Source organism: Antedon mediterranea, chromosome 2 (genome assembly GCF_964355755.1).
Source record: "Antedon mediterranea chromosome 2, ecAntMedi1.1, whole genome shotgun sequence".
NCBI classification, from domain to species: Eukaryota; Metazoa; Echinodermata; class Crinoidea; order Comatulida; family Antedonidae; genus Antedon; species Antedon mediterranea.
The window spans coordinates 19,306,910-19,333,614 of NC_092671.1; the positions used below are offsets into that span (position 1 = coordinate 19,306,910).

General features: G+C 33.4%; 3 protein-coding genes across 4 annotated transcripts in view; 2 read left to right on the forward strand and 1 right to left on the reverse strand.

Annotated features, from left to right (window-relative positions):
• Positions 1-1,123: 1,123 nt before the first annotated feature.
• LOC140040682 (uncharacterized) lies at positions 1,124-5,928 on the forward strand. The gene is made up of 4 exons (XM_072086786.1): positions 1,124-2,166; positions 3,091-3,268; positions 3,708-3,947; positions 4,411-5,928. Exons 1-4 carry the CDS (start codon positions 1,790-1,792, stop codon positions 4,471-4,473), a joined length of 858 nt encoding a protein of 285 aa, XP_071942887.1. The 5' UTR covers positions 1,124-1,789; the 3' UTR covers positions 4,474-5,928.
• A 69-nt stretch (positions 5,929-5,997) lies between these two features.
• LOC140040683 (ribulose-phosphate 3-epimerase-like) lies at positions 5,998-19,602 on the reverse strand. Of its 2 annotated transcripts, none has more exons than XM_072086788.1 (8): positions 19,525-19,602; positions 17,808-17,962; positions 16,622-16,698; positions 16,087-16,118; positions 14,114-14,221; positions 12,026-12,160; positions 7,136-7,222; positions 5,998-6,751 (listed from the first exon to the last, which is right to left on the reverse strand). In XM_072086788.1, the coding sequence occupies exons 2-8, from the start codon at positions 17,939-17,941 to the stop codon at positions 6,629-6,631; spliced, it is 696 nt and encodes a 231-aa protein (XP_071942889.1). In that variant the 5' UTR covers positions 17,942-17,962; positions 19,525-19,602; the 3' UTR covers positions 5,998-6,628. The 2 variants fall into 2 exon arrangements, with proteins under 2 accessions (XP_071942889.1, XP_071942888.1); XM_072086787.1 differs by having other exon boundaries at positions 19,468-19,597.
• Positions 19,603-19,825: 223 nt separating this feature from the next.
• LOC140039339 (ATP-dependent RNA helicase DHX30-like) overlaps positions 19,826-26,705 on the forward strand; it is a 30,024-nt gene continuing 23,144 nt past the window's right edge. The window contains exons 1-7 of the mRNA XM_072084944.1: positions 19,826-20,066; positions 21,695-21,939; positions 22,438-22,605; positions 23,038-23,267; positions 23,390-23,540; positions 23,997-24,180; positions 26,539-26,698. Coding sequence (XP_071941045.1) covers positions 19,826-20,066; positions 21,695-21,939; positions 22,438-22,605; positions 23,038-23,267; positions 23,390-23,540; positions 23,997-24,180; positions 26,539-26,698 — 1,379 coding nt within the window. The remainder of the gene's footprint in view (positions 20,067-21,694; positions 21,940-22,437; positions 22,606-23,037; positions 23,268-23,389; positions 23,541-23,996; positions 24,181-26,538; positions 26,699-26,705) is intronic.

Here is a 26,705-nt window from a genome sequence, read left to right on the forward strand (position 1 = left end):
GAAAAGTTCTAACTAACTTTATACTACACAGTGTATTACTAAAACAATTTCAGCATATAAAACCGATCAGATTTATAAATTATTTTCACATTTACGTGAATAAAATTAACAGCAACGAAGTCTTTTTTAATCCAATTTACTCATAATGATGTAGAAAGTGCGCCCTCTATTGTCTAAATTTGTTTTATTTTGATTAATTTCGGCTCTCAAAAATCAAGATTTTAAACGTTTATATCTTTAAAAAGCCCCCACGTTAGTCCGATCAACAACCAGATTCGTAATCTACGTCAAAAAATGCACTAGAAAAAGTTGGTTTGGAAAATTCTGCAGAAAAGTGACACCTGCCTCCAGATCCGACTGGTCTATATACAGTGTATTTACATTACAGTATAAAATTTACAATTTTATTTTACCGAAGCTCGATCAAAAAAGAAACCACCCATCTCGAAATCAATTCAATAGTGATGAGCGGTATGGGCTTCTTTTCGAAATAAACTGTATAATGTCAAAAAATAGATAATGACGAACAACCAAACCTCATTATTTTATAGATATTTATTGTTTTCCAAATGGTACTTTGATTACATCTTGTATCTATCTTGTCTGCTTCATTGGCCAAAGTCTCAAATTATAATTGTATATGCCCCTCTCTTAGTTTTAGTTTGGAAAAGTAATAATCTCGAAAAGAACCCCATATGAAAAAGCCCACCCAAAAGATGCTTATGCGGCAGGGCTTCAGTTTTTTTTTAGGTTTTATGGTATCATCGCCACTCCTCATCCATCTGTAATTAAATGCGATGAGTGTCATGCCCGGTGTCATGGTACCTTTGGTCGACATCATAGGTTTGCATCCGTTTGAAAATTGAGAATAAATAAATCTACAGGAAATGTTAGATTAGCAAGCAAACAATTGATTTGGTGTATTCCATGTAAGAACTAGTTCTTCTCTGGCTTCTGAGAGCTTCAAATTGCTGCTGCATGCTGAGAGCAGTTTGTTGTACGTTATTGACTACTTGTGTCAATAGAGGGAGCCCTGTCAAGGCAATCGAAATAAACGAAATAAGAACGTGTTTTTTGTAATATAAATCATCACAAATATATTTCAACAAAACATCAACAGAGCGCCGCGCTGTGCAGGGGAGTAGGCCTTCCTATATTCCTATGTTATTATTTTAATTTAACACATACAGTAGATTTTGACACATCAAATTGTAAATTAAATGTTTATTGAATCGGATCCGGTTAAATTATACATTGACGGTAGAAAAGGTTTTATTAATATTACATCTAGCTAGGCCTCTAGGCCTAGTTAGTTAGGCCTAGCTAGCTAGGCCTAACCAAACTTGCATTTATTTAGGCCCATCACCACTAGGCTTACTACTACTAGGCCTTAGGCCTAGTAGTACCAACAAAATACAGCAGCAGAGAAGAGCCAGACAAAGCCCAGCATCTGCCAGCAAAAGTCTAATACTAATAGCTCTCCCTTCCTTAGTTTGATCGATTCGTTTGATCATGATGGAGGTATAATACCTCCATGGTTTGATTTAATGCTGGGTATATGAGAGTGCAGCAGTGGTAGTGGTAAATCCAGGCGGTGAATATTTTACAGTACTTACTTACTGAATTGTAATAAATATTTAAACAACATCCAGCAGTACATGCGATCCCACTACACCTACAGCGTGAGATGGACAATTCCAATAATAAATAAGAAGTTACAAACAAGGTCGGAATAATTAGTAGATAGGCCTAGACTGCTACTATAGTATAATTCACAATAACAATAACAATGTCAACCAAAATGAAGGAAAAAGACAGACCTTTGATTTCATATAATTCGGAGAATTCTGGTGGTAATGATATTAAAAAATTGTGTAAGAATGCAGAAAATGATGAAGGAAACATAGCTCTAGATCCCAAAATGATTGAAACTTCAAAAAATGTATTTTTAACCTTACCGGATGAGATAATGATTTTTAATATTCTACCCTTACTGGACTTGATGGAAGTTTGTATCTGTAAAGCGGTGTGTAAGAGATGGAAATGTTTAATACACGCATATTTTTCGCAGTTGAAAGAATTAGATCTTACACCTTGGAGTTACTTAATAGAAGAGGATCATCTGATATCAATAATACGACATACACGATGTCTCAGATATTTAAGGTTAATTATAATCAACAAACCACTAAGCAACAGTATAAAATTACGTTAAAGTCTGGGGTGTAGCCAAAGAATTTTTATTGATATATTCCAATAATTATCGATCTACAATTTTTCCATATTATTTGGATTGTGTGTACAATTTTAAATTGTGCAAATCGTTCAATTTGTGCATAACAGTCATTAATACACCTTTTAAAAATATTGCACTTTCTTATCAGTCAGGATATAGTAAGTTCAAAATGCTCGGTAAAATCCCTATTCTTCTCTAACAAATATTATAAATATTTAACCATACATACTCAGGAGGTGATTTCATACTTTTTAGAATTGGAGCCACTTGAAAATCATTACTAAATGATAATAAGATCATGATTTACTGTAATAAGTCTCTAATATTACTTATAGAACATTAGTTCACATAATTTCCCTACCTGCCTTTGAAATGTGAAGAGGAAAATAAATGTTTTCTTGGGGGAAATTGCTCTGTATGTATGTATTTTCCCAACTCCATTTCAACCCTGAGCTTTATAAGTTCAACTCTTGTCAACAAAATTGAATATTGCATGTATAGTAAAGGATTATAAAGGAAAGAAATTTGGATTGGTCCCTCTATAGACCCACATTCACTTGCACTATAAATTCCTTAATTGTTTAGATGTTTGCCCTACTCTGATGTAGTTGTACTTTATACTAAAGTTTGGTTCTCCTGCAATGCAATGATGTAAGTGCATGCAAGTGAGCTTAACAATGACAAATCGATTGATTGTGATTAGTCAAATGCTTGCCTTGCTTTGTATTATCAAATGTACATAGAAAACATTACATCAGAGTACGGCAAACATCTGACCAATTAACTTGGCTCTCTGGCGCAAAGCTACTTTGAAGTAATTATTAAATTAGCTTCCTTATTTGCTTTTCTACCAGACTAAGTGTATGTTGGAAAGCAGTAACAGAATGTAGTTTGTCTTCAATTGCATCTTCATGTCGAAACCTTGAGGTGTTTGCAGCTAGTAAATGTGGTAAACTGACGGACTCAGCAATCACTAAACTGGTGACAAGATGCCATAATATACAAGAATTAGACTTGAGTAGTTGTTATAATGTAAGGTTACTAGAATTACTTACTTTAGTTAGTCTTGTATTGTTATTATGTGTTTCATTATCGTTAAACTGAGCATACTGTACATACATTTTGAAAAAAAATTCTTTTAAAAGTGCAGAAATTCACCTGTTATATACATACAATACATTATATTTATTATTTTCTATGAAATTTAAGAGGAAATATGATCCGTCTAAGCCAAATATAGTCAAATCCTAAGCCAGACACCCTTAGAATTGTGGTTCAAAATGATTCATTTCTAATACAGTAGTAAAAAAGAATTTGGGATCTTTTGTATCTTATAGATTCCATAAGATATAGTCTTATTTGACATGATAAGAGTCAACTGTAGTACAGTATAATTCTGAAACATTGCTTTGTCAATAATCTTCTTGTACGTAAAGTATTTTATATCGTGTAATTTAATTTAATTTTTCAGATTACCGATAATGCTCTTATTGAAATAGCAAGGCACTGCAAGAACATAAAGGAGCTATATTTAAGTAGTATATACAGTGTTACAGACATTGGTGTGAATGAGTTAGCTAAGCATTCAAAGACACTAGAGGAATTGGATGTTAGCTATTGTTTTACATTAACTAATGATAGTATGTTACAACTGGCACAGTTGAAACAATTTGGATCTTTGAAATCACTTCGTATAAAAGGATGCTCAAAGGTATGCATGCAATATATTGTCCCCCTCAAAAAGAAATGTGCTAAATGTTTTTGTTGAATATGCCATTTTAATGTCGCATAATAGAAATTATTTTGAAAATTTGTTATGGAAGTGATTAACTTGATTAAAAATGCCAAATCTTCATCTTCATTTTTCATGTTTTTTGGGAACAATTATTAAGAATGATATATCTACGAACTGAAAATATCTTGTCCAAAAGTCGCCCAATCTTTTTATTTAACAAAATAATTTATTCAATATATATGAGGACAAGCTTTTCTCTAAGAAAAGGCTTAACAGCAATGAAAATGTCAAACCGACATAAAAGAGAAATGATTTTGGTGAAATTTCATTCTAAGAAATGAAAATTCTCAAACATATTCACTAAGTTGCTTTGCTGAAATTCATGTTGTGATTATTGTTTACTTAGTATTTGATCATGTGTATGTTTTCTTTATATTAGGTGTCTGAGGAAACAGCACTAAAGTTAATGCAGACTGGTATTGAAGTGAACAATATGTTCTGAGAGTCATTTTACTTGAATTGATGATCAATTGCACCAGCGGAAATCAGTCAACTTGACCCGAATTGCCCTCCATACTAGGCTTATTAGGACCAAGCTGACCGCTTAGTTTCTGCCCGCAAGGCTGTGAGGAACCAACTATGTAGTGGTGCTCTATTTAATCAGTGTTTTATTTGGGCTAGTCGAGTTCAATGCATGCTTGTCACGTTGCATGTTTCCTTAGGCAAGACACTTGCGCTTGCCTCTCTCTACCCAGGTGTACAAATGGGTACCTGGTTGGGTCAAAGCATCAACTGCGCTGATACTGACTGCATCATCAAAATAACTGAGGTAAAAATGTGAGAGCATCATTTGAAAATGTATATATGGAATTTGCTCTATAATGAATAGTTAACTGTAGATTTTAGTTGCCCAAAGAAGTTCTAGTATGATCAGGCATTAAGAAGAGACATTGAATAATGGTGGTATTATATAGCATGACTTGAAACATAAATGTTATGGTTAATGTCTGTAAGTGTACAATTTGTTTAACACAAATTGTTTCCGAAATGAACGCAACACAATAACGTAGGCACAAGACAAGTGATTTTACCAATCACAAGTGACAGTTCGGATGATCCATCACATCGTGTTTGGACTAATTGCATCGCTTTAGCTTGTAATTAATTTTTTTTATAATATTCTACTGTCCTTTTGGCAAGTATTCTTAGTAATATTGTATATATATATTCGCTTAAAGACACCTTCCCTACGTTTTTTAGATCTATTTTAAGATCACAAACTATATTTAATGTAAAAATAATACTATATGGTCCTATTGCGATAACTTTTCTCGTCTTTAAATGGTTAAAAATGTGAAAAATAAGTCGATTCTAATAATTATAGCGGCCCGCTATAAATCCCAAAATGCCTTGCACGCGGATTGATATTTCTGCTTTTCTTCTGTAATTAACCCACTTTTCGATCAATCGCGAGGCCAAAACAAATGGAAGACTCCTAACTTTTCAGCGAAAATACCAGGTTTTCCCCAATTTGTGTCAACGGAGTCTGGCAAAAATAGAAAGACAATTAATGCAGCAACTATACAACGTCAGACTAGGTATATAGCTAGCGTACGATGTTCGTACGTTACCGATGTTTACCAGCTAGGCAAAACAAACAAGTCAAAACTAGGCCTAAAGACACCGTCCACGAGAGGTCAGTCGCCGCGACCTACTTAGTTAGTGCATTGTTTCTCATTTTTTATCATAATTTACCATAAAACGTACATTTAAGACAAGGAATGACCTGGTTTAATGTTTTTAAAGTAATATTGTATTATTTTTACAAAACGTCACAAATTGTAGGGAAGGTGTCTTTAATTTAAAGACAATACTGTTTTACAAGGTTTTTTGTTAAGTAAAAATACTGTATTTTTAATATTTAGGCCCATCTTTTTACTTAAACATTACAAAACATGGAATGTGTTTATTTTTTAAGGAACAGTTAAGTTACAAAAAATAAAAATAAATACAATACATTGTTGTTGCCAATATCTTAGTATACATTATTATTTCACTACTCAACTTATTAAAAAGTGAATTTTGTAACATAATTAAACTAATATTAAAGAGATTTCATGTTTGTTTTACAACAAATAAAGCCATTGCTGAACAAAGCATCAAATGAACTCTTTGTATTTGTTGAAGCCAGAAATTATATAGTCACTAATATACAGTATAACATCAATGATTAGTCAATACTAATTGTGACTAAGGGATTGCTGTAAATTCTTCATTGTTTTAACAAGAGGGTGTCCCAAAGCGGCAATTCTATTGAAACATTATCTTTCAACCCAAACTAAAGCACTGTCTACAATATCAAACAAGTTTGACAAAAAAGTATGATGTGCTCAAATATATTAGTAATATGCCCAAATATGGTAGTGATATGACATCATTATGCCCATTACATCATATCATTTTTGTCACATAAAGATTGATATTGTAGACAGAACTTAATACTTAGTACTGCTCATGTGAAATGTAGAGCTTTTGTAAGGCGTGCAGTGTTTTGTTGACCTACAGTAGTACATCAAAGTTAAACACTATGGCTTTACCTGTTGTATTAATGGTTTTCATTATCAACCTACTGTTGCTTATCAACAGCTTTAAATATTTCATCTTTCAAGCTGCGATCGTTGGATCACATCCTGAACACAGTTTCTCATTTGGTTTATGACACGCCTTGGATCATCACTGCCAACGACGGCACTTCCGGAAACTATCATATTTGCACCCGCCTACAAGAAATATAAATATTAATTATGAGGTGTTCTGTTTAAATGGACAACTGAAGAATTTTCATGAAAGAAGAAAACAGTAAACTAAGGAAAGAGTCATTCAAATCGATTTGAAAACTCGTCTTTTTAACTTTTTTTTTTCTTAGTTTTCCACTTTTGCTTTCTTTGTTTAGTGCATTGGGACTTTGCATAGTGCGATTTATTCATTTATTATTATTACATGCAATTATTAATGCAGATGGGAAAATATCCGCTTTAAATTTGTTTTACCGGGTGACAGGTGGTCACTATTTATTTATGTCCTGCTTGACCTACACATTCAAAATAAGTTCTCAGTTAGGCCTACATAAAACCTGGTTGAATGTGAATGCAAACTTATATTACCTCAGCAGCTTTGCCTATAGTGGCAGGGCCAATTCCACCATCCACTTCTATATCTAGCGATCTAAATCTTTCCCGTAATGCTCGCACCTATAAAATATCAAGACAGTACTATATATATATAGGTATTTATTCATAAAAAAACACATAAATAGTACAAACAGAAGGCAGCCCAACGGCTGAAAAATTCTGCAAACAACGTACAAAGTAAAAATTTAAAAGACTTAACAACAATATAAAATATACAAGTACACAGTAAATCAGATCATTAAAAAGCCGTTAAAATTCAATGATGAGAAATTGAATGTTACTATGGCTTAGGTATAGTATTATCAGCTAACTAGAATGAAAATTGTACAGCATCTTTTCGCCCATAACAGTGAGTGCTTGGATATTGTGTCATCTAAATAGATAAATGTAAGACTAGTACTTTTCATACACAATTAAGAACGGTACTGGGATATTTCTTAATTCAGGTATAAGCCCACCCCAAACCTTAAATTAATTTTTCATACAGAATTGAAAATTTACTTGTGTGTCTGCCGACAATTTTTTTTGTAACACCCTCTATGGCTAATTGTATCTCATTTACATACTTATGCATAATACTGTAGTTATTGTTTACTTTTGGAATTATTGTTCATTCCTGATGATGATCAAATAAAGATCAATATTTGGAGTCATTTTTATACTATGGAATTAGAACAGTGTTTGTATATTTGTTGATCCAGGTATTAGTCCACCACCCACATTGACCCATTCCATTTAAAAGGACAGGACTATTTATATGCAAAAGAACAAAAGAGAACATACTAGTGTTGTGTAATATCTCGTATGAAAGGAAGTTAGCTAATCTAAAATTCATTCATAAATACTTTATTTCTAACAGTAAACAAGGGATGTAGCACAGGATATCCTCCTAGTTGCAAGCAACGGATAAACTCATTAAACACAAAAACAAGTAATCTAATACTAATACTGTAGTAACTTGTGTCATGGTCAAATGATCGAACCAAAGAATCTTCAATAATATGGAATGTTATGTTTATTATTAAGGGATCCTACTAAACACATACACTCCACACAATGATATGCAACCGTCCCCTAAATAATCACCTTACTCCTAAATATCTTAACCCTCTTGATTACTCCCTTTGAGAGTACTAGTGAATTGCGTCATACAGTACTCTAGGTACGTGTGCTACTACAGTATTATGTATACATATAGTAGCATGTAGTTGTGTATTGAGTTTAGTAGGACCCAAAGATCTTATATACTAAAGATGTGACACTACCCGCGTTTACGCGTCAAATTATAGTGCGCCCCCTCGCTTAAACAAGTAACAAACTTTTGCGTGACGATCGCAGTATTCTTTAGGGATTGAGTATTCGCGCCAAAGTTTGTATGGTTAACAAACAATGAATGAAAAGAGAAAAAGTGGAGGGATGTACTGTGCTGCAATTAATTGTAAAAGCAATTCAAAGTCCAACCCAGAACTTAAGTTTTACAATTTACCCAAAGACAAGAACAGGTAAATTTATGTAATTAAATAAGTAGCCTACATCTTAACATATGCTATGTGGGACTAATCTTACTTTACTGTATTCAATTTATACATAATTAATAAACTAGGCTAGGTAGGCCTATTATTAATAATTATTATTTAAACGTATGAAATGATTATTATTATCATTATTAGGCTACTACTAGTACATTAGTTATATAACAGTGAAATTACACTAATTTCACTGTTCCCTGATTATATTACTTATCCTTTAAAATTTAGTACCCTTAACAAACAATTTTTAAAACTTTCAATTCAAGAAACATTTATTGACCAAATATATATCATTACAATTGTTGGCATATAAGTAAAAATTTGGTCGAAAGACTACAAGAAGCCCAATTGGCATGTCGCTGTAGTCTCTCTTTTTACATTATACAAATAATAATAATAATAATAATACTTAATATAAACAAATTGTGATCTTGATTATTTCATGCTTTCCGTCTCATGGTTAATATTTGCTTTCTGTCTCATGGTTATTTTATTTCGTTTAATTTAACTAGCCGTTACATACATTACAGTATATTAACGCATGAAATGATTATTATTATCATTATTAGGCTAGGACATTAGTTATAATAACAGTGAAATTACACTATTTGTATTGTTCCCTGGTTATATTACTTATCCGTTGAGTAGCCCTAACAAACAATTTTTAATTGAATCTTATACTTAATATTTATGAAATTCAACCGTTAGTTAGTTAGTTAGTGGTTTTAGGTTAGGCTTAAGTATTTGACTTTAGGCCCTAACCAATTTGAAAATCAATTAGCATGCACGTAGACTTCCTATAATTACGTAAACGTTAATTATATGATAAAGCAAAAACTCACTAGACAATTATTAATTTACAGGTGTGCAAAATGGGCCCAGAACACACGACGCGCGGATTTGAGAATTTACACCGTAATTGCCAATTGTGCAATATTCATTTCGAAGAATCTCAAATAATGATGGTCACAGGCAGACTAAATCAAGATTGCATTGAGAACTTATTTTCTATTGTCAGAAGGAGAGGGGGTCATCGCTATAACCCGATGGCAAATGAATTTAGAGCCTCCCTGAAGGAAGTTATGTTCAACAGGATGTTGTTCCGTTAGGGAATTCGAATTGCCTAGAAAACACTGATCGACAGTACAGCTAAATGGAATTGATGCAATAATGATGGCCCAATCATCATCATCATCATCATCATCATCATCAACGCCACAATCGCATCATGTTGTCGATCAAGAAGACAACGATGCCACCACTGACGACGACTGCTGCTTAGAGAAGACTTTGAGATGACTCAGCTAAATACTTTAGTATATGTAGCCGGTTACGTCGTCAAGAAAGTAAGTGTAAAGCACAACTGCGATATCTGTAACAGTGCGATGCGAGAAACCAATCAAAAACTGGAAGACCCAAAGCAGTTCCTAACACATTTTAAGTCTTATATGCTCATCAACCAGTAAAACGACTTCGGAGGATTAATTATGCCTACTGACAATGTAGTCAATGTCCTATCTATCTGTGAAAAGATTTTTGTTTCTAACTTTAACAAATACTTACATACATCAAACATCAGCAGAAAAATAAAGTTAAAAATCGCTACCATGTTACATAGGTTTGGTATGAAGTTGAATCTTTGTTCAACAGCAATTGAAACATTGCTAATTGAAATGTACGTAAACCTACGCATATTATATGCTGTTAAATTCTTCAGAGACATAATCAGTGATAAGAAGAAGAGTAAAAAATTAATTATAAAGTATCACATTTATGAGGTATGGTAAAGTTGTAGGAGGTCTGTACGCGCCCCGGTCTGTGCATTATCGGCTAGAAATGATGATCATTACGACGGTCTGGTATGATGATTGAATAATTGTAAATATGATGATTTTATTTCAATGTTTCTGCATTTTTTATATTTCCTCTGGGTGGCCCGTGCATCATTTCGCAATAGTTATTGAGTTAATTTTAAACTGAGACTACTATAACATAATTAATTGTTATCTGAGGTTTTAAATAAATTATAATAATAAATGAATGTCATGGCGAATGATGGGTACATGTATGCCTAGTATGAATTGTCTCAGAATTGACTATCATAATCTGTTTCATCATGCCTGTAGGCTTAAGCCTATGATTGTTTATAAATATATTCCGAAAAATTACTGCAATAAAATAGTCGAAGTAGTGATTTTAAAAAGTGACTTCTTGTTCTTTTTTAATTGTTTATAACACACTATTTGACTAATATATTTTCCTAATCTGCACTGTTTTGCTGCTGGATGAAAAAGAAGAACACATCAAGAACAAAAACGGAATACGATGCGCTTAGTGTTAATACCAGAGGGACCGACTCGGATAAATAAGTAGTTGTGATGTGAGTGATGATTACTCCTAGATGATGATTTTGAGGATGATGATAAACATTCAATAATAACAACAATATTCAGTAATTAAAACAAATAGAGATATACAAAGTACAGGAAATAAGTCTATCATTATAATTTAATCGCACATTACCGCAATTATTGTGATGAAAAAAATTACAAGTTACAATACACAGTAGACATATCTGATCCATAAATCTACTTGTTTGAGCGAGAGGGCACCCTATAAAATGAGCTCCATGTGTGTTACATAAATTGCACGTAAAATTCCGAGAGTGTCCCATCTTTAGTATATAAGATCTTTGGTAGGACCATTATTAAGTATATTACATGAAAGAATTATTTGTTTGCTTAAGGTACTAAGGAATTACATACAAACTTTTTCCTAAGCCAGCCATTACACTTTAACATAATGCTGGTACTATATATTATTGTTCATATGACCTTCACAATGTCATGGAATTGCTTATTGGACTGAAACACATGCACTCACCATGAAGGTTTCCTCCATGCATAGAGATATTATAATATAATTCCATGTAAATACTATGTGGCTGTTTTTTTTAAACATTATTACAGCATTATTTACCCTTTATTCAGAAAGTTTGTAATATTCACTAAAGGCATTGTTTATTACATAATAATATTAACCATGGTTAAAGCCAAAGTTTTTATCATGTATTCGGACACCCAGGAGAATTTTTCCAGGAGCCTGGTTTTGTTTAGGGGTAGTTTGTGGGGTTTGTAGAGGGGTAGATGTCTCTAGAACCTTCCAAGGGCGTCCAACTTATTGACCCAGACCATCCATTCTACCACTACAGATCTTTTATATTATATTTTTAACCAGTTTTAGTTGTGGATCATTTCTATTGGCAATCTGGACAATAAAATGGCACATGACGACTCAACAATGGAGCAGATTGAAACAGCTGTAATGGTGTTACCTTTGACATCATATCTTCCATAAATTTCTGTCCTCCAAAACCAGGTTCGACTGTCATCACCAGTATCATGTCTACGTCCTCAACATACGGCATCACTACATCAACTGATGTACCTGGCTTGATACCAATTCCAACCTGATTAATGATGACAAATAACATTATAAACATATTATAAAAACAGAACTGATTTGGATTTTACGACTAACATACCATAATGCACATTTACATTAACATGTGTACAAAAGGCTTTTTGAAACTACATGATGGATTCAAATAATAATTTAAAAAAATGTCAATTACAAAAAAATCAGTTTTTTTATTCTATCAATTCTATTCAACAAAAAGTTACATTTTCAATTGAAATTGATCAAAAACATAAAATCCTTTATTTTTCAGATTGATACAGCATTTTGAAACTTTACTTTTATAATAGTGGCGCACAATAATGGTGCTTTCACAAAAAGGCAAACACATCATTACGTACATTTTACTACAAACTATAAGTAACATATAGCTATACAAACAAATGACATAAAAAGCAATGTGTAAAATATTTCATTTAATAAATTGAATTGAAAAGATGTACATTAGTAAAGATAAAATATTGTAAACTTTACATGTAATAAAATGTTTTAAATGATTCAATTAATTCATTCAATTGGATATTTTAAAAATTTTATTAAAATAAATCCACTACAATAATTAAGAGAATCAGTCATTAAGCTTGCAATGAGTTAAAGCTGAACTGTGTACTAGTATAATACATACTCCAGGTATAAATACACACAATCATGATAGGATTCAATATTTTGACGTTAACTATATCATCATCAGCAACAACACTTGACTCCTAATGACACAGTTTATGATAAAATAATACCGTTACCGCTTGTATGTGTAAATTGGCCTTTACACAAAAAGATGAAAATGACTCGACAAAAAGCCTGTCATGATCTGATGCCAATTGTGAGCAAACAAACATGGATTAACAAACAGAAAAAAATGTAAATCTTCTTTTGTAATTGACAATAAGAGCATAACCACCCTGGACTAACTAAGTTATTATTGCTAAATTTAACTTCCATTTCATAGCTATATCCATGGGGATTTATAAACAAACAAACAAGCAAACATTTTTTTGGGTAATAAAATTTAAAATCAATAGTACAGTCATATTATAATCATATCATAATCAGTTGTCAAAATATTTTCTATTGTGAATCAGAAAAAGAAATTCATAAACAGAAATATATAGTGGCACAGTTTCGCTGCAAAGAAGCAAACATCAACAAAAGGCCTCCTGCATAATTTGATAATTCGTCACATATGCAATAAATATTCCCAAAGCACAATTGATTTGTTTTTCATATTTTAACTGGCCTCTAAACTTACTAAATCAGCTCCATCTACAATAAGTTGGCTACCATAGTAGGCTAGGCCTAGCTATGTAAACGCCGTGTCGCACGTGTGGATTCAATGTATTGAAGCTAAGATAAGGAAACAGACATGCGCAGTTTAGCCGGTCTATAGTTTGAGGGCATGGCAATAACTATAGACCAGCGATTAACCAATCAGATGCCATGAATTGAAAATACAAAATATAGTCCAAGTTGATAGATACTTTTAATATTGTAAATCATTTCAGTCGCACATTCCAGCGTGCTACTCACATTTTGAATTTTGGTATATTTGTTATTGCCAGAAATTTATTAATATGACGGTTAAATACAATGTCATTACATACTGTATCCAGCCTTTTATTAAAGTGCTATTATAACTGCACACATATAATTATCTGTCAATTTGACACATATTCGGTAATTTTTCTTTAGTCGGGTGCAACGTGACTCTACAGCTCACTATGTCAGTCAGTTGATCGGTCAGTAAACATTAACTTGAGCACGCGACTGCAGCCATGTATATGGCCTTGTTTAAATATACAGTACTACTAATTGACTACACTATACAGGTACTAATATAAAAGAGGAGAAACTAATATTGAAATAAAGTCAGTCTGAGGATCAATCAAATCACTATGAAGTAAAATAAGGTTAGCAGTTATACATTCCAAATAAAAGTTGGTCATACCTTCATATTAGCTTCACGGATTTTGCGTATGCATCCTGCTGGATCCTCTGTAGCCTCAATATGGAATGTATACTGATTAGCACCAGCATCTGCCATATTTTGGATCCACTATATCGTTAATTTGAGAAAAACGTTAATTCATAAAGATATTGGTTAATTTAACAGTTTTTTATAGCTTTTGACGTTTATTTAAATTCAAAATTGTAATAAGTAGAGGGTGAGCTCTAGGAAGTGTAGATGATGGTTCTCGGAATGCTAATGACTCGGGTTAAAAGGTTTTAGAAGGACGTTCTGGATTGGACATTTTCTGTCGGTTACCATTATTAAAATGCTTGATATTCGTAAACTAAACCTACTCCATTTCACAGTGTCTTAGATGATTTTAAAGTATAGTGTTTATTGTTTGGTAGGGCCCTTGTAGGGTGGTGTAAAACTAAACCTACTGTGTTTCACAGTGCAGTCTTAGTTAATAAATAACATTTTAGAGTATAGTGTTTATTGTTTGGTAGGGCCCTTGTAGGGAGGTGTTTATTCGAGGGATACGTTTAATTTTGTTAGTTTTAATACTATGGTAACATTAATAAACAAATAAAATCCTCTAATAGATATGAAAAGTGGTAAAAAAGAATAAAAAATGCTTGGTAAATTGTAGATAACAGTGTGATGAATTCTACTACAAATAGTATCATTGTGTTATAAATATAATACAAAATGCGATTATTATTCTAAGTGATGTTTTATTGAGAAGGTGTTTATTCAAATAAATACCATCCTAATTAGTATATTAATACATTATTTAGTTTGAACATCTTTTGAAATTAACTTCTGCGACAGAGTTGGCCGTTTAAGCCTAGGAGAGGCAGTATCTCAAGGTCCTAACTGGACACAGATAGCCCACAGTTATACCTGCCAACTTACTCAATAACTCGGCTTTCGGGGTTTCACTCGATTTCAAACAAAAATCCTTACGTAATTTTATAATACTATTCCTCACAATATACTCGGATGCTTTATGGCGTATATTTAATTTAATCTTTATTAATTTGCAGTATAATTTTTATTTTGCTACTGCACCTTCACACGGGTGGTTCTGAAAATAAACAAAAAACTAAATGGCTATCACCACTAACGGCCAACTTAGTTGAAACCAGGAAGTTGCAAGGTGAACCTGTGGACTCGCCGTGAACCCGGAAATTACTTCTAGCGCGCACAGATGAAAATCTACTGATGAAATAAGAAATTTTGTTTTAAAACCCTTTATAATATCTTCCTAAGATAGAAATATGGAACAATATCGTAATAGTGGAAACTAATGTTATCAAATCTACGTTTCGCGGTACATCCGAGATAGATAAGGTAGGTATCCAGGGCAGAGATTTGTCCCGAAGTTTTTCCATTGTCCTCGCTTATGTCAGAATTAACCATAGTTTATTAGATAAAGTATGTCAGAGCTATAATCAATTCAATGTATCTATTTTATACATGTTCAGTGATTTGGTGTCATAGAAATGAAAGGAAACATCAGCTGGTGGATTTATGTAGTGTTTTTTGGGGGAAATGTTTCTGCTGAACCCAGTTTATAAAAATATTTATCTCTTTAGAAATAGATTTGTAGGCTTGACAGACAAAATACTTAAGCTGGCGGTGGAGTTCTATGTTATATTAGAAGTGATATTGCCTTTAAAGAAATCCAAGAGCTGAGATCTGAAAATGTTGAAGCTCTTTTGATTTAAATAAATTTACCATATTCTAAACCTTTGCTTATAATTGACAGCATTTATTTAGAAAAAAGCCCTTTTTCAGTTTGCAAAAGCAATCTCGAAAAGTAGCACATCTCGAAAAGAGTCCTAAGAAAGAAGCCCATGGGCTTCTTTTCAAGGTTTTATGGTATAACTTTAGTCATCTTTGACAATTGATGACTGTTAAAATGGGACTTATTGTAAGTAAATTCAAATTAACTGTAATTTAGTTACCTGTTCTGGATTTGATACCATCATATGCATGTCTGTAAGAAAGATGTTCATAATGGTTTAGGCTTTAACAGTAACAGCAGCTAAACATCAATAAACAGGAGATGAATAATGAGTTTGTAGTTTCAGTAGCGGATACAAGAATTTGAAATAGGGGTGGGGAGGGAGAAGGTACACAGGGCCTAAAAATAGTGTCATGAAGTGCTGAAGCATGTTAACCACCAAGCTACAGCTCCACTATCTTTTGCATTATAATTTTCGAGAGTCCGGGTTGACCTCTTACCTCCCGAATCAACTTAAAGAGTTTTGAGGCCCAGGATCTTGTTTGATTTACTATAGTTTATTTCTTTGACAAAATACAGACTCCCAAAATCTTGGCTTATGTATAACATTGTTTGGGTATATTATGTATAGATTGTCACATATAAGGTTAACAAAATGATCAAGCTCTGAACGTGAGACACATGTTGTTGTTGAAAGATTTAAATCATCATTATTTTGAAAATGATTTTTCCAACAGTAAGTAAACTGTACATACCAAAAAATGCAGTTGTAATTTTCTTACGTAGACACTTTACAACTGGGTGACCAAATGTAAGATTAGGAACAAAGTGTCTGAAAAAAAAATCATAGTAATACAAGAGTTCAACCAAGCATCAAATTTGATTGACAATAGAAAATTTGTTTTGGGCACGTCAACAACAATATCTAAACCTTCAATCAATTATCTATAAAATTATTACATGAATATCGTAAGATGTACTGTATGTTGTACAACTTCCTGGTGACTCATTTTTTCAATTTTGTTGGAATTTCCCATGCATGGTTTAGCCAAATAGCTAAGCTATAAGAAACATTTTGTAGTGATAAAACCATGAAGAAAATGAAGATTTCTTGCTGTTTTTTTTTCAATACACTCTGCCAGGCCAATTAAGAACTCGAACAGGACAGACAGACCAATTAATTTGGACATTAATGTATGTATAGTATTATGATTTACATATCATTGAAAGAGAGTTGCAGACCTCTTAACATGGCTAAAAATAATGGCTATTGTTAAGGTCCATTTACAATCAGTAACGGTAGCAGAAAACTGCGCAAAATATGTATTTATCACTGGTTTTTGCTCAACCACCTATCAAAGTTTTGTGTGTAAAAAGTCATATTTTTTGTTTTCCGCTTACCGTTCCTCTTGTCTGTCTGTAAGTTAGCCATTAAGCTAGTTTCAAATTTGGGCAGAAATCACCAAAAAAAAATGGTAGTGACACAAACTACATCTTATTTTTCTAACAAAAAATAATTCTATCGAGTAAAAATAGTCAGTAAAATTCTGATTCATCTGAAGATTTTTTTTTTTTTTGGAGGGGGTTGATTTGATTTCAAACATTCATGCTCCCATATTCATCAATCACAAGCATACCTAAAGAACAAGCTGTGATGAGGGATAGGCGCTTTATGCGGACTATAGGCCCTAAGAACAAGTTAGGTCATGTTAATTCATTGTGCACATGTGGGAAAGTCGGGATGTGATTCCTCCCTATATTCCACAGACACAGTTTTGTGGTTTCTAGGTCCAGATGACAACAGTGAGGTCGTCAGTCGTCGTAAATACTATAAGTTTAGGCTGCATTATGATTTGTGTTTATAAACAAAAACATTGTTTGATAGTTTTTCAATAGAAATCATTATTATTATTATTTCAATAGACAAATATAAATATTTACCCATCCATTACGTCCAAATGCAAGTAGTCTGCACCACTATCAAGCATCCTTTGACATTCATTTGCAAGAATTGACAGGTCAGAGTTCAATATAGATGGCCCAATCTTACATGTGTAATCTGAACTACATGCCATGATTATAGATTTACAGTAGAACTATTAAAAAAAGAATTTTCCCATAAATATTAATATTAAAAATACGTAGACCAAAAAGAGCAGAGCTCAATCAATTTGTTCAACTATTTAAAATAAAGTTATTAGGCTACTACTAACAAAACAAAAATGTAACATTTTTTGACAAAATCAAAATTTAAATGATCTATATCAGTCACATTTTAAGCTAGAACGTAATACCTCCACCTACTGTAAAATTCTCCTACATAAGATTTCACCTAAAAAAGAAATTTAATTTTTTTATTTTCGTGTCTTAATGCTGTGTGCGATTAGGCTAATTTCAATACAACCATGTGTAATGCGAATTTAGTGTATGGGTTATGTAACCAGCCTTTCAACAACAAGTTTCAGTTGACTAACAATAGAACAGCAACGGCAAAAACGGGTGAATGTGAAAAGAAATAGGTTTTTTAAAACTACTCGTATCAAAAAACTTCATGTACATTAAATCAAATTATGTTAAAAAATTATAAATTCCAAATTATAACTCTTAATTGCCTCTTGTACAAAAATTAATTTTTGGAAAAGTAGTCCTGGAGAAAATGCAATTTTAGTTTACTTGCTCACTGGCTTTTGAAAATTGTCTCCTATCTTTTAACACTAGCAGATCTGAAAATAATACATTACATAACTCCTTGGCGGAGGTAAATAACAGATACAAGGCCTAGATAGCTAGGCAGGTATCAGCTACAAGGCAGGGGTGTCTCGAAAACAGAGACCTGAGACCCAGGGTCTCTGTTTTCGAGAAAATCTCGAAAACAGAGACCCCCACTAAAACGTCTCAATATTACCTAATATAGGGGGTCTCCCCCCACTAAAACGTCTCAATATTACATTATATAGGGGGTCTCGAAAACAGAGACCCCCTATATAACGTAATATTGACTTAATATTGAGACGTTTTAGTGGGGGTCTCTGTTTTCGAGTTTTTCTCGAAAACAGAGACCCTCTATATAATGTAATATTGAGACGTTGTATTGGGGGTTTCTATTTTAGAGAAAAACTCGAAAACAGAGACCCCCTATATAATGTTATATTAAAACGTTTTAGTGGGGTCTCTGTTTCGAGAAAATCACGAAAACAGAGACCCCCTATATTACGTAATATTGAGACGTTAGAGACCCTGGGTCAAGGGTCTCTGTTTTCGAGACACCCTACAAGGCAGGTGCAACACACTACATTCAACTTCAAAGGCTCAGCTAGCTCTAATATCTCAATGAACTCTGTTTCTAAGGCCCTGGCTAGGGCTTAGGCCATGTCTGTCTACCTACCTACATAGCCTAGACTAGGCCGGCCTAGCTAGGTAGTTAGTAGAGCTATCATATCGATCATAATGATAGGCTATAGATAGGCCTAGGCCCTATACCTAGTTAGGCCTAGTAAAGTATTGCTATTATTAGTAGTACACTACGGTGCTAATGCAGTTTATGATTGCACTTATTTGATTGGTTAAAAACAATTATCATTATTAGTAAATCATATCTTACTAATACTAGCTGTAGTATACACAAGCTATTTCATGGGGAAAAGGATATTAAACACACGTTTATTAGTTTTTACAGTAGGATAAGATGTGTGTGTCCTCCGATCCAAAAGGTTTCCTGGTACACAATACGTTCACCCCTTTACTGCAGGACGTCGTCAGCTCTTAGCAAATTAAAACAGTTTTAAATTACTTCAAATGACCATAATTTTTAAAGCAAAAGTATACTGTTATTAATCCAATAATAATCTTTAAAAAATAAAAGGAATTATTTTACTGTTACATTTTGTTTAAAAATGTATTTAAATTTATTTAATTTGTTTAAATATTGATCTTTTATTTCATCCAGATTAAAATCCAAGATGGCAGCACGCATGGGATGGAAATGTGGATCACATTATCTTCAAAACTTTACTGCTAGATCTTCTTACTGTTTGATGAATGTGACTGCCTATGATTTTTGCTTGTTATTTCAAATTCGTAGTAGCCATAGAAATGTATCTAGTACAATTAAACCTAAAACCCGTTCTAAATTTGGGTCGGGTATTGCAAGCCCCGTCACGGTTATTTCCGATTCCGAAAACACAAAAACAAATGAAGGAAGTAAGTACATAATTAGCGGTGAGTTACATGTATGATGTGATAGACGTAATTGACTAGTTTTTAGAGTAAATTATCATTTAGTCATTTTTTAGTGTTATATACGTGTAATCGAACTCAATTCAGACTTTTTTTTGACGCTGTGGCTAAAGATATGGTACCATTATATCCTAACTTCCTAAAGGTACGAATTCGAGACGATTCAGTCGGGACTTTTCGGTCCACTTTTGGTGGGACTTTTCAGCCGAAACATCTCACTTTAGACCAAATTCATATACATTTGTTTTGGTATTTATCAAGTTATTAAAGACTAAAAGGTAATCCGTATTTTATTGATATTGGCAATGAGTTGATATAATTAATATATAAAATAAATTACTAAATAAATGTAATTTTGTATTCAATTTATTACTTCAAAATATTTGTTTATTTTTAGTGCATTCGCCAACAGAGGGCGAAACTTGTTTTCATCAGTCAGTCGCATGACTAAAGAATGATCAATTTCGACAGTGTTTTAAAAATGTTTGTTATATTGCATCTTTATCCCTAGTAGTACTACCCATAGTCTCTGAAAATTAAGTTTGGGGAAAAAAGCTTATTTATGCTTATAAAATGCATACTGTACCAAAGCTGATAAATATGTGCCGAATCGGACGGTACGGTAAAATTAATAAAACTCGTCTTAAATAATAAAACTCGTCCTAAATAATAAAACTTGTCCTAAATAGTAAAACTCGTCCTAAATATTAAAACTCGTCCTAAATATTCAAAACCCAACCCTCTAAATAATCTCTCTTAAATTTTTTTTTTAAAATTGTCAAGCGGAGAATCGATCCCTGCAAACCCTAGACCATATTCTCATCACAAACCCACCATGCCACACAGCTGGCTTGCAGAAAACCATTTCCATAACCTATGGTTACATAATGTTTAGAAGTATGGATACGGTATCGTACCTTTAGTCATAGCGTTTTTTTATTTCAGCACAGAGTAGTACTTGATAAACAAAGCTTGATAACCTTACTTATAACATCCTGAATTGATAAATAATGTAATTAAAAAAACATTAAACATTAAAAACAATGTGGCTGCATCCTACGCCTACCTATATACAATTATATTTTTTAATATCAATAAATTATCTTCATCCAGTTATCCTCTTCAATAAAATACCTGACATCATTCATAATGTTCTCTATCTATTGTGCATTAACCCATAATAATATATACAGTAATTCACACGTTTCCCACTGAATATTACAATAAAAAAGCGACAATTGCTGATGCAACAGAATATGTTTCACTTCCGATTTTTCTATGCACTAACCTACACACTGTAAACTTGATTGTTTAAAAAAATGTTAAATCTCGCTCCAATGTGATGAGTATAAATATTTGTATAGGTTGTTTTTTAAATACTAATTTTAACTATTCTATCTAAACTTGAAGTGCAATTATATAATTACACCTGCCTATAAAATGCATTTTATCAATTTTTTGTCTTTTCTCTTTTGTGATAGTACAAACTATATGTGACACCTGACCCATAGAATGTGTGTATTTCATTATCCATCTACATAAAAAGTTTGCAATTATATTATTAAATTTTTGTTTTCAAATTTTATATTTAGCATTTTTGTTAAAAGATGCTCGGCAGGCACTAAAAGAATTTGAACGTCCTAAACAAATTCTGAACAATCTTGTACAACAAAACCAATTGAAAGGAAAATATGTAGAATATAAAACCACAGGTGACCAGTTGAAACAGAGTGTGCTTACTGTTCATTGGCCTGTACAATTTGAAATTGTAACGACTGCTAGGAAAAAAGTTGAAGCAGAGAAAATGGCAGCAGCCCTTGCTTGTTCGAAACTAAAGGTTTGTTTATTTATTTACTAAAGGTTTTATTTTATTTATTTTGTACTAAAAATGCCAATAAATTAATAGTGACATTACATGATGTTCCATGCAACTACATAGCTGTTGAGTCGAAAAGTCATTCTGTGTGTTCATATGTTTCTGTTAGACTCAATTAAATTGGAAGTGGAGTTATTTTATAATGAGGAAAACCCTTGATAGGATTGGAAGTTATAATAACTTGACTATCTATTAATCAGGCAGTTCATTGCAAATATGGAATTCCTGCCTCAGCATGCAAAATAGAATGTTATCAAACATAAACTAGCTAGTATTTTTATAATATTTTATATAGATCATCCTCAAGCTTTGATTAAACTCTCTTCTCCAATAATCATATGCCAAAGTTGGTCAATTGTTATTCTGTAATGTTGTGAAGGTCTCAAAACAGCCCGGTTACACTGCCTTTATATTTTCAACTCTTAAACTCTTCAACAATCATTACAAATTTTTTTTCAGAATTTAGGTTATTTAGACAAGCACAACCGTGCACGCATTCCTGGTAAATCAATACTTCATGAAAAAAGTGATGTAAAAGAATTTTTGAAAATGGATCTTCAGCCTTCTTGGATATCTCTAAATTCAAAACTTAAAGGAGAAGTTCTTCAAGGGCTGGAAAATCTGAAGGTATTATTTTGCTTCATATTATGTGGGATTTTACTATATCTTGAACCAATTAAACATATTAATATTTACTTTATGTTTCATTAGTACAACCTTCAAACCAATGTCTGGATTGGTATTTTAGGTTTTTTGTGATGCTGTACATTGCCACCATTCGTGGATGGACATGCCATTTGAACGTTTCTTCTGCAAAAACTCCAACACACCCCTCCCACTCAGTCAGTACTTAAAAACACACCTTTTTCAGAATTTGTATTGACCTTGCTTAATTCTTTATTGGCACTAAATAAATTTATCATTTCGTAGTTATTAAACAAAGGTGGCTATTTTCATGATGACTGATCTTTGGTCTACATTAATAAAAGGGAAAATTGATGTTGTTTTTAGGTAGAGTTCAATATAATTGATTGTAAGTTTTTTTATTCCTATGTTTAGCATTTCAGACGCTCGTTTGATCAAGAACACACCAGTGGATTTCTAGACTCATTTTTGGATAAATCTGAATCAGAATATATTGATGCAATTACTGGAAAACCTTTAGTTTCAATTTCAGATGATCTAAAGCATGCAAAAAATTTAAGGTTATTAAATGGACAGAATGATTTAGAATATTCAGAATCCAATCAAAGGAAAGAGGCAGCTGCACTCCCTATTGCTAAAATGAGGTACTGTAACTGATTTATATTTTCCTATAACAATGCGAATGGAAGATTTGTACACAATTTTGAATTGCAATTTCATTTCATTTCATCACCTGATATTTTATTACATTTTTATTTACTAATAGGGAGGAGATTCTGTCAATTATTAAGAGCAATCAGGTGGTTGTTTTATCAGGAGAAACTGGCTGTGGAAAAACAACGCAAGTTCCACAATATCTTTTTGAAGACTTTATCCTAAATGAGAAAGGGTCAGAGTGCAATATAATTGTAACACAGGTAATGGGATATTCATATTGTTAAACACTTGGCCTAGTATATGAAATAATTGAATAGTTCATAATAATTTAATTTGTCAAGAAAATAACAAATGTTATTTGTTGGGTTGAACATTCCTTCACCCTACCCATATTGCTACAAAATCTAACTATGTTGTACAATAACAAAATCAGCCAATTATTTATTCAAATTTCTCCCAACTATAGTAATAGTAGACAACTTAATAGACATCATATATAAAAGGTAATCATGGGGCCATTATACAAATAATGAAATTTTATGAGTAAAGTCGATGAATATTAAATTGAAAGATGAACTGGTGGTCTCTTTAACTAGGTCCATCACAAATATGGCATTAGGAATCTGGTCGCAAAGTATGCCAAACAGTCACCAAAATGTTCACAAAAAACCTAAACATGTTATTTTTTATTTTAACTTTATTACTATACTTCATAGCCACGTAGGATCAGTGCTATTTCAGTGGCTCAACGAGTTGCAAGCGAACGAGGAGAACATGTGGGGAAAACAATTGGCTACCAAGTAAGACTGAACAGTAAGCTGCCACAATCAAATGGATTAATTTTATTTTGTACAACTGGTATACTGCTTAAGAAACTACAAACAAACCCAACCCTTAAAGGTAGATACTAGCTGTTAATACATTTTTTAAAGAATTAATAGTAGGTGTGTAACTCCTAATAAAGAAACAGAACACATTTTAAGAATTTGACGTTTCGATCTATTTAATCATTTTTAAAAATCTAATGAGCATGGCTCATTTATTATGCTTGGAAGTAGCACCTTCAGCATTCGGTCTACTGCCCAAATTTCTAAGAGATTGATGTGGGCTAACGCCTCCTCGACAATCCAAACGCCGGAGTTGTGACTTTGGTTGGAGCAACCACCCCAACCTGCTTTGGACGCGTCCGTTTCTATTCGGGTGTCTGGAATTGATCTCTGAATTGATTGGCCATCCATTAGCCACCATTGGAAGTGCGTTATAATGAACGCCGACATTGGGACCACTTTGTCTAATGAATCTGAACCTGCCCGGTGGAAGGCTAACAGATAAAGTTGCAGCGGCCGCATCCGTATGGAACTAGATCTACAAAGCTGGCTAGGAAACATAGCATTCTCAGCCAGTCATATCAGGCCTTGTATAGCAGCAAGGGCTGTGGTTACCCGTTTCTGTGAGGGGCACACTCTGCCTGACACGTCGTCTAGATACATAAATATGCAAATGCCGTGCTTGTAAAAGAACGAGCCAAGTGCTCGAACAATGCACGTGAACACGCGCGGGGCCGTTGATAGGCCAAACGGCATCGCAACAAACTGGTAGAGACAAGATTCGAAACCGCAACCAACGTTGGTTTTCTTTTGCGATTGGTACGTGAAAGTACACATCTTTTAAATCTATCGATGCAGCCCAGTCTCCTTGACTTAGCCCTAATGGGATTGATGAGACTGTCTCCATCTGCAACCTGCGGGGCCAGAAAAAGCATTTGTTCAGATGTTTAAAATTTAGAATTAGTCACCAGTTCCCCAAGGACTTCTCGGTTAAGAATACGATTGATTCGTGGCCCGAGCCCGCATGATGTTCTTCAACCCTTACTACGGTTCCTTTGTGGAGCAGCACGGCAATCTCGTCCATAAGCATTCGTTGCATTATTGGATCTTTGGGGATTGTGTCGGAGGAGGACCTCCACACACTGGAGGGCTCGTGAATTCTATGTGGTAGCCGTAGCTTAATGTGGAAAGAATACAGCTGTCTACCATCAGCTTCCCCCACTCTCGGACGAACCGTAGGAGGCAACCTTCCACTGCGAGCCCACTTATCTTCTTTTCCGGTAAATTTCCCTAAAAGAGGTCCATGGCACAAAACGACCCGCTGGTTGGAGGCAATTGAACCTCCGCGCGGTGGCCGAGGTCAATGCTATCGTTGCTTGTTGGTCTGCGACCAGGCCAGTATTCCGGATCTGCGAGGAACAAAAGGAGGTTGCCCGACATTAAGACCGTTCTTAATGTCTCACAGGTGCCACGGTCGACTGTGTGCTTTAGTGGAGCACGCACTCCAAAGGTGGAATATCTTTTCGATGCCGGCGCGGGCGTGTCGGAGCATCGTACGCGTACTAGACTTCAATGTACGATAGTACGGCTGGAACTTCTGATTTAAAAGCGAGTTCTAAATTCTTATAGCCGCTTTCACATTTTTCCCATTTTCACACATGCTCATACTGCATTTAACCTCATCCTTTGCACAGCCACCAATATGACTAATCAGGGTATCATATCAATCATCATCGCCCAACGAATTATGATCACAATAAATTCGAAAATCATCAAGCCATTCTTTTAAGGTAAGGTCCCCAGGAGATCTTGGAACACCCTTAAATTTTAATAACTTAATCGGAGGAGCTTTCTGAACCAAAACGCCATTTAAGACATTAGTTAATGCTGCAATCATCATTAACGCCATCGCCGCTTGCAGCTGCTGCTTCTTCAGATTTAGATTTGCCTAGCGACATTGCAGAAAGTGAATTTGTGACAAAATGGAAATTTGGGTGTTACTTCTTTTAATCTTCCTTATTGCTAAGGAAGATCCCGATTCAAAACGGATCAAACAATATAACAAATGCAGGTCCTGCAACCGGCATAAGAATATAATAAATATCCTGTCACAAGTCGTCTGGTAATCAGCACGTGAGTTAGGAATTTTGTATAGTACAATGTACAACAACATATCACATTTGTATTATACGTCATCGGTACTTTTATCATAATTAATTAATTAAAGATATGGAATGACCTGGTTTAATGTTTTATTAGTAAGTATTCTATGCATTATTTTTACAAAATGTCAACACTGCAGGGAAAGTTTCTTTAAACTAATTATTAAATTAAATTATACGGGATTACACGAAATTTCTAGATTTTTCAAATGTTGTTATATTAATTATTTTAAATGACATTTTGTATCTTTTTTCTAATATTTTCATAGGAATAAGTCATGTAATCATTGATGAAGTTCATGAAAGAGATGTAGATACAGATTTTCTATTGATATTGATCAAGAAATTTATCCAAGATAATCCAAATATACATGTAGTATTAATGAGTGCTTCAATAAATGCATCAATGTTCAGTGAATATTTTGACAAGTAAGTT

What these genes read in the sequence shown, in the direction of transcription:
- LOC140040682 (XM_072086786.1), top strand. Translation starts at nt 1,790, where the DNA reads ATGTCAACCAAAATGAAGGAAAAAGACAGACCTTTGATTTCATATAAT. An exon ending in CGATGTCTCAGATATTTAAG is followed by an intron (nt 2,167 to 3,090) that starts GTTAATTATAAT and finishes CTTTTCTACCAG; the next exon opens with ACTAAGTGTATGTTGGAAAG. An exon ending in ACTTGAGTAGTTGTTATAAT is followed by an intron (nt 3,269 to 3,707) that starts GTAAGGTTACTA and finishes TTAATTTTTCAG; the next exon opens with ATTACCGATAATGCTCTTAT.
- LOC140040683 (XM_072086788.1), bottom strand. Translation starts at nt 17,941, where the DNA reads ATGGCATGTAGTTCAGATTACACATGTAAGATTGGGCCATCTATATTG. An exon ending in TGGTATCAAATCCAGAACAG is followed by an intron (nt 14,222 to 16,086) that starts GTAACTAAATTA and finishes TTAACGATATAG; the next exon opens with TGGATCCAAAATATGGCAGA. An exon ending in TCCGTGAAGCTAATATGAAG is followed by an intron (nt 12,161 to 14,113) that starts GTATGACCAACT and finishes ATCATTAATCAG; the next exon opens with GTTGGAATTGGTATCAAGCC.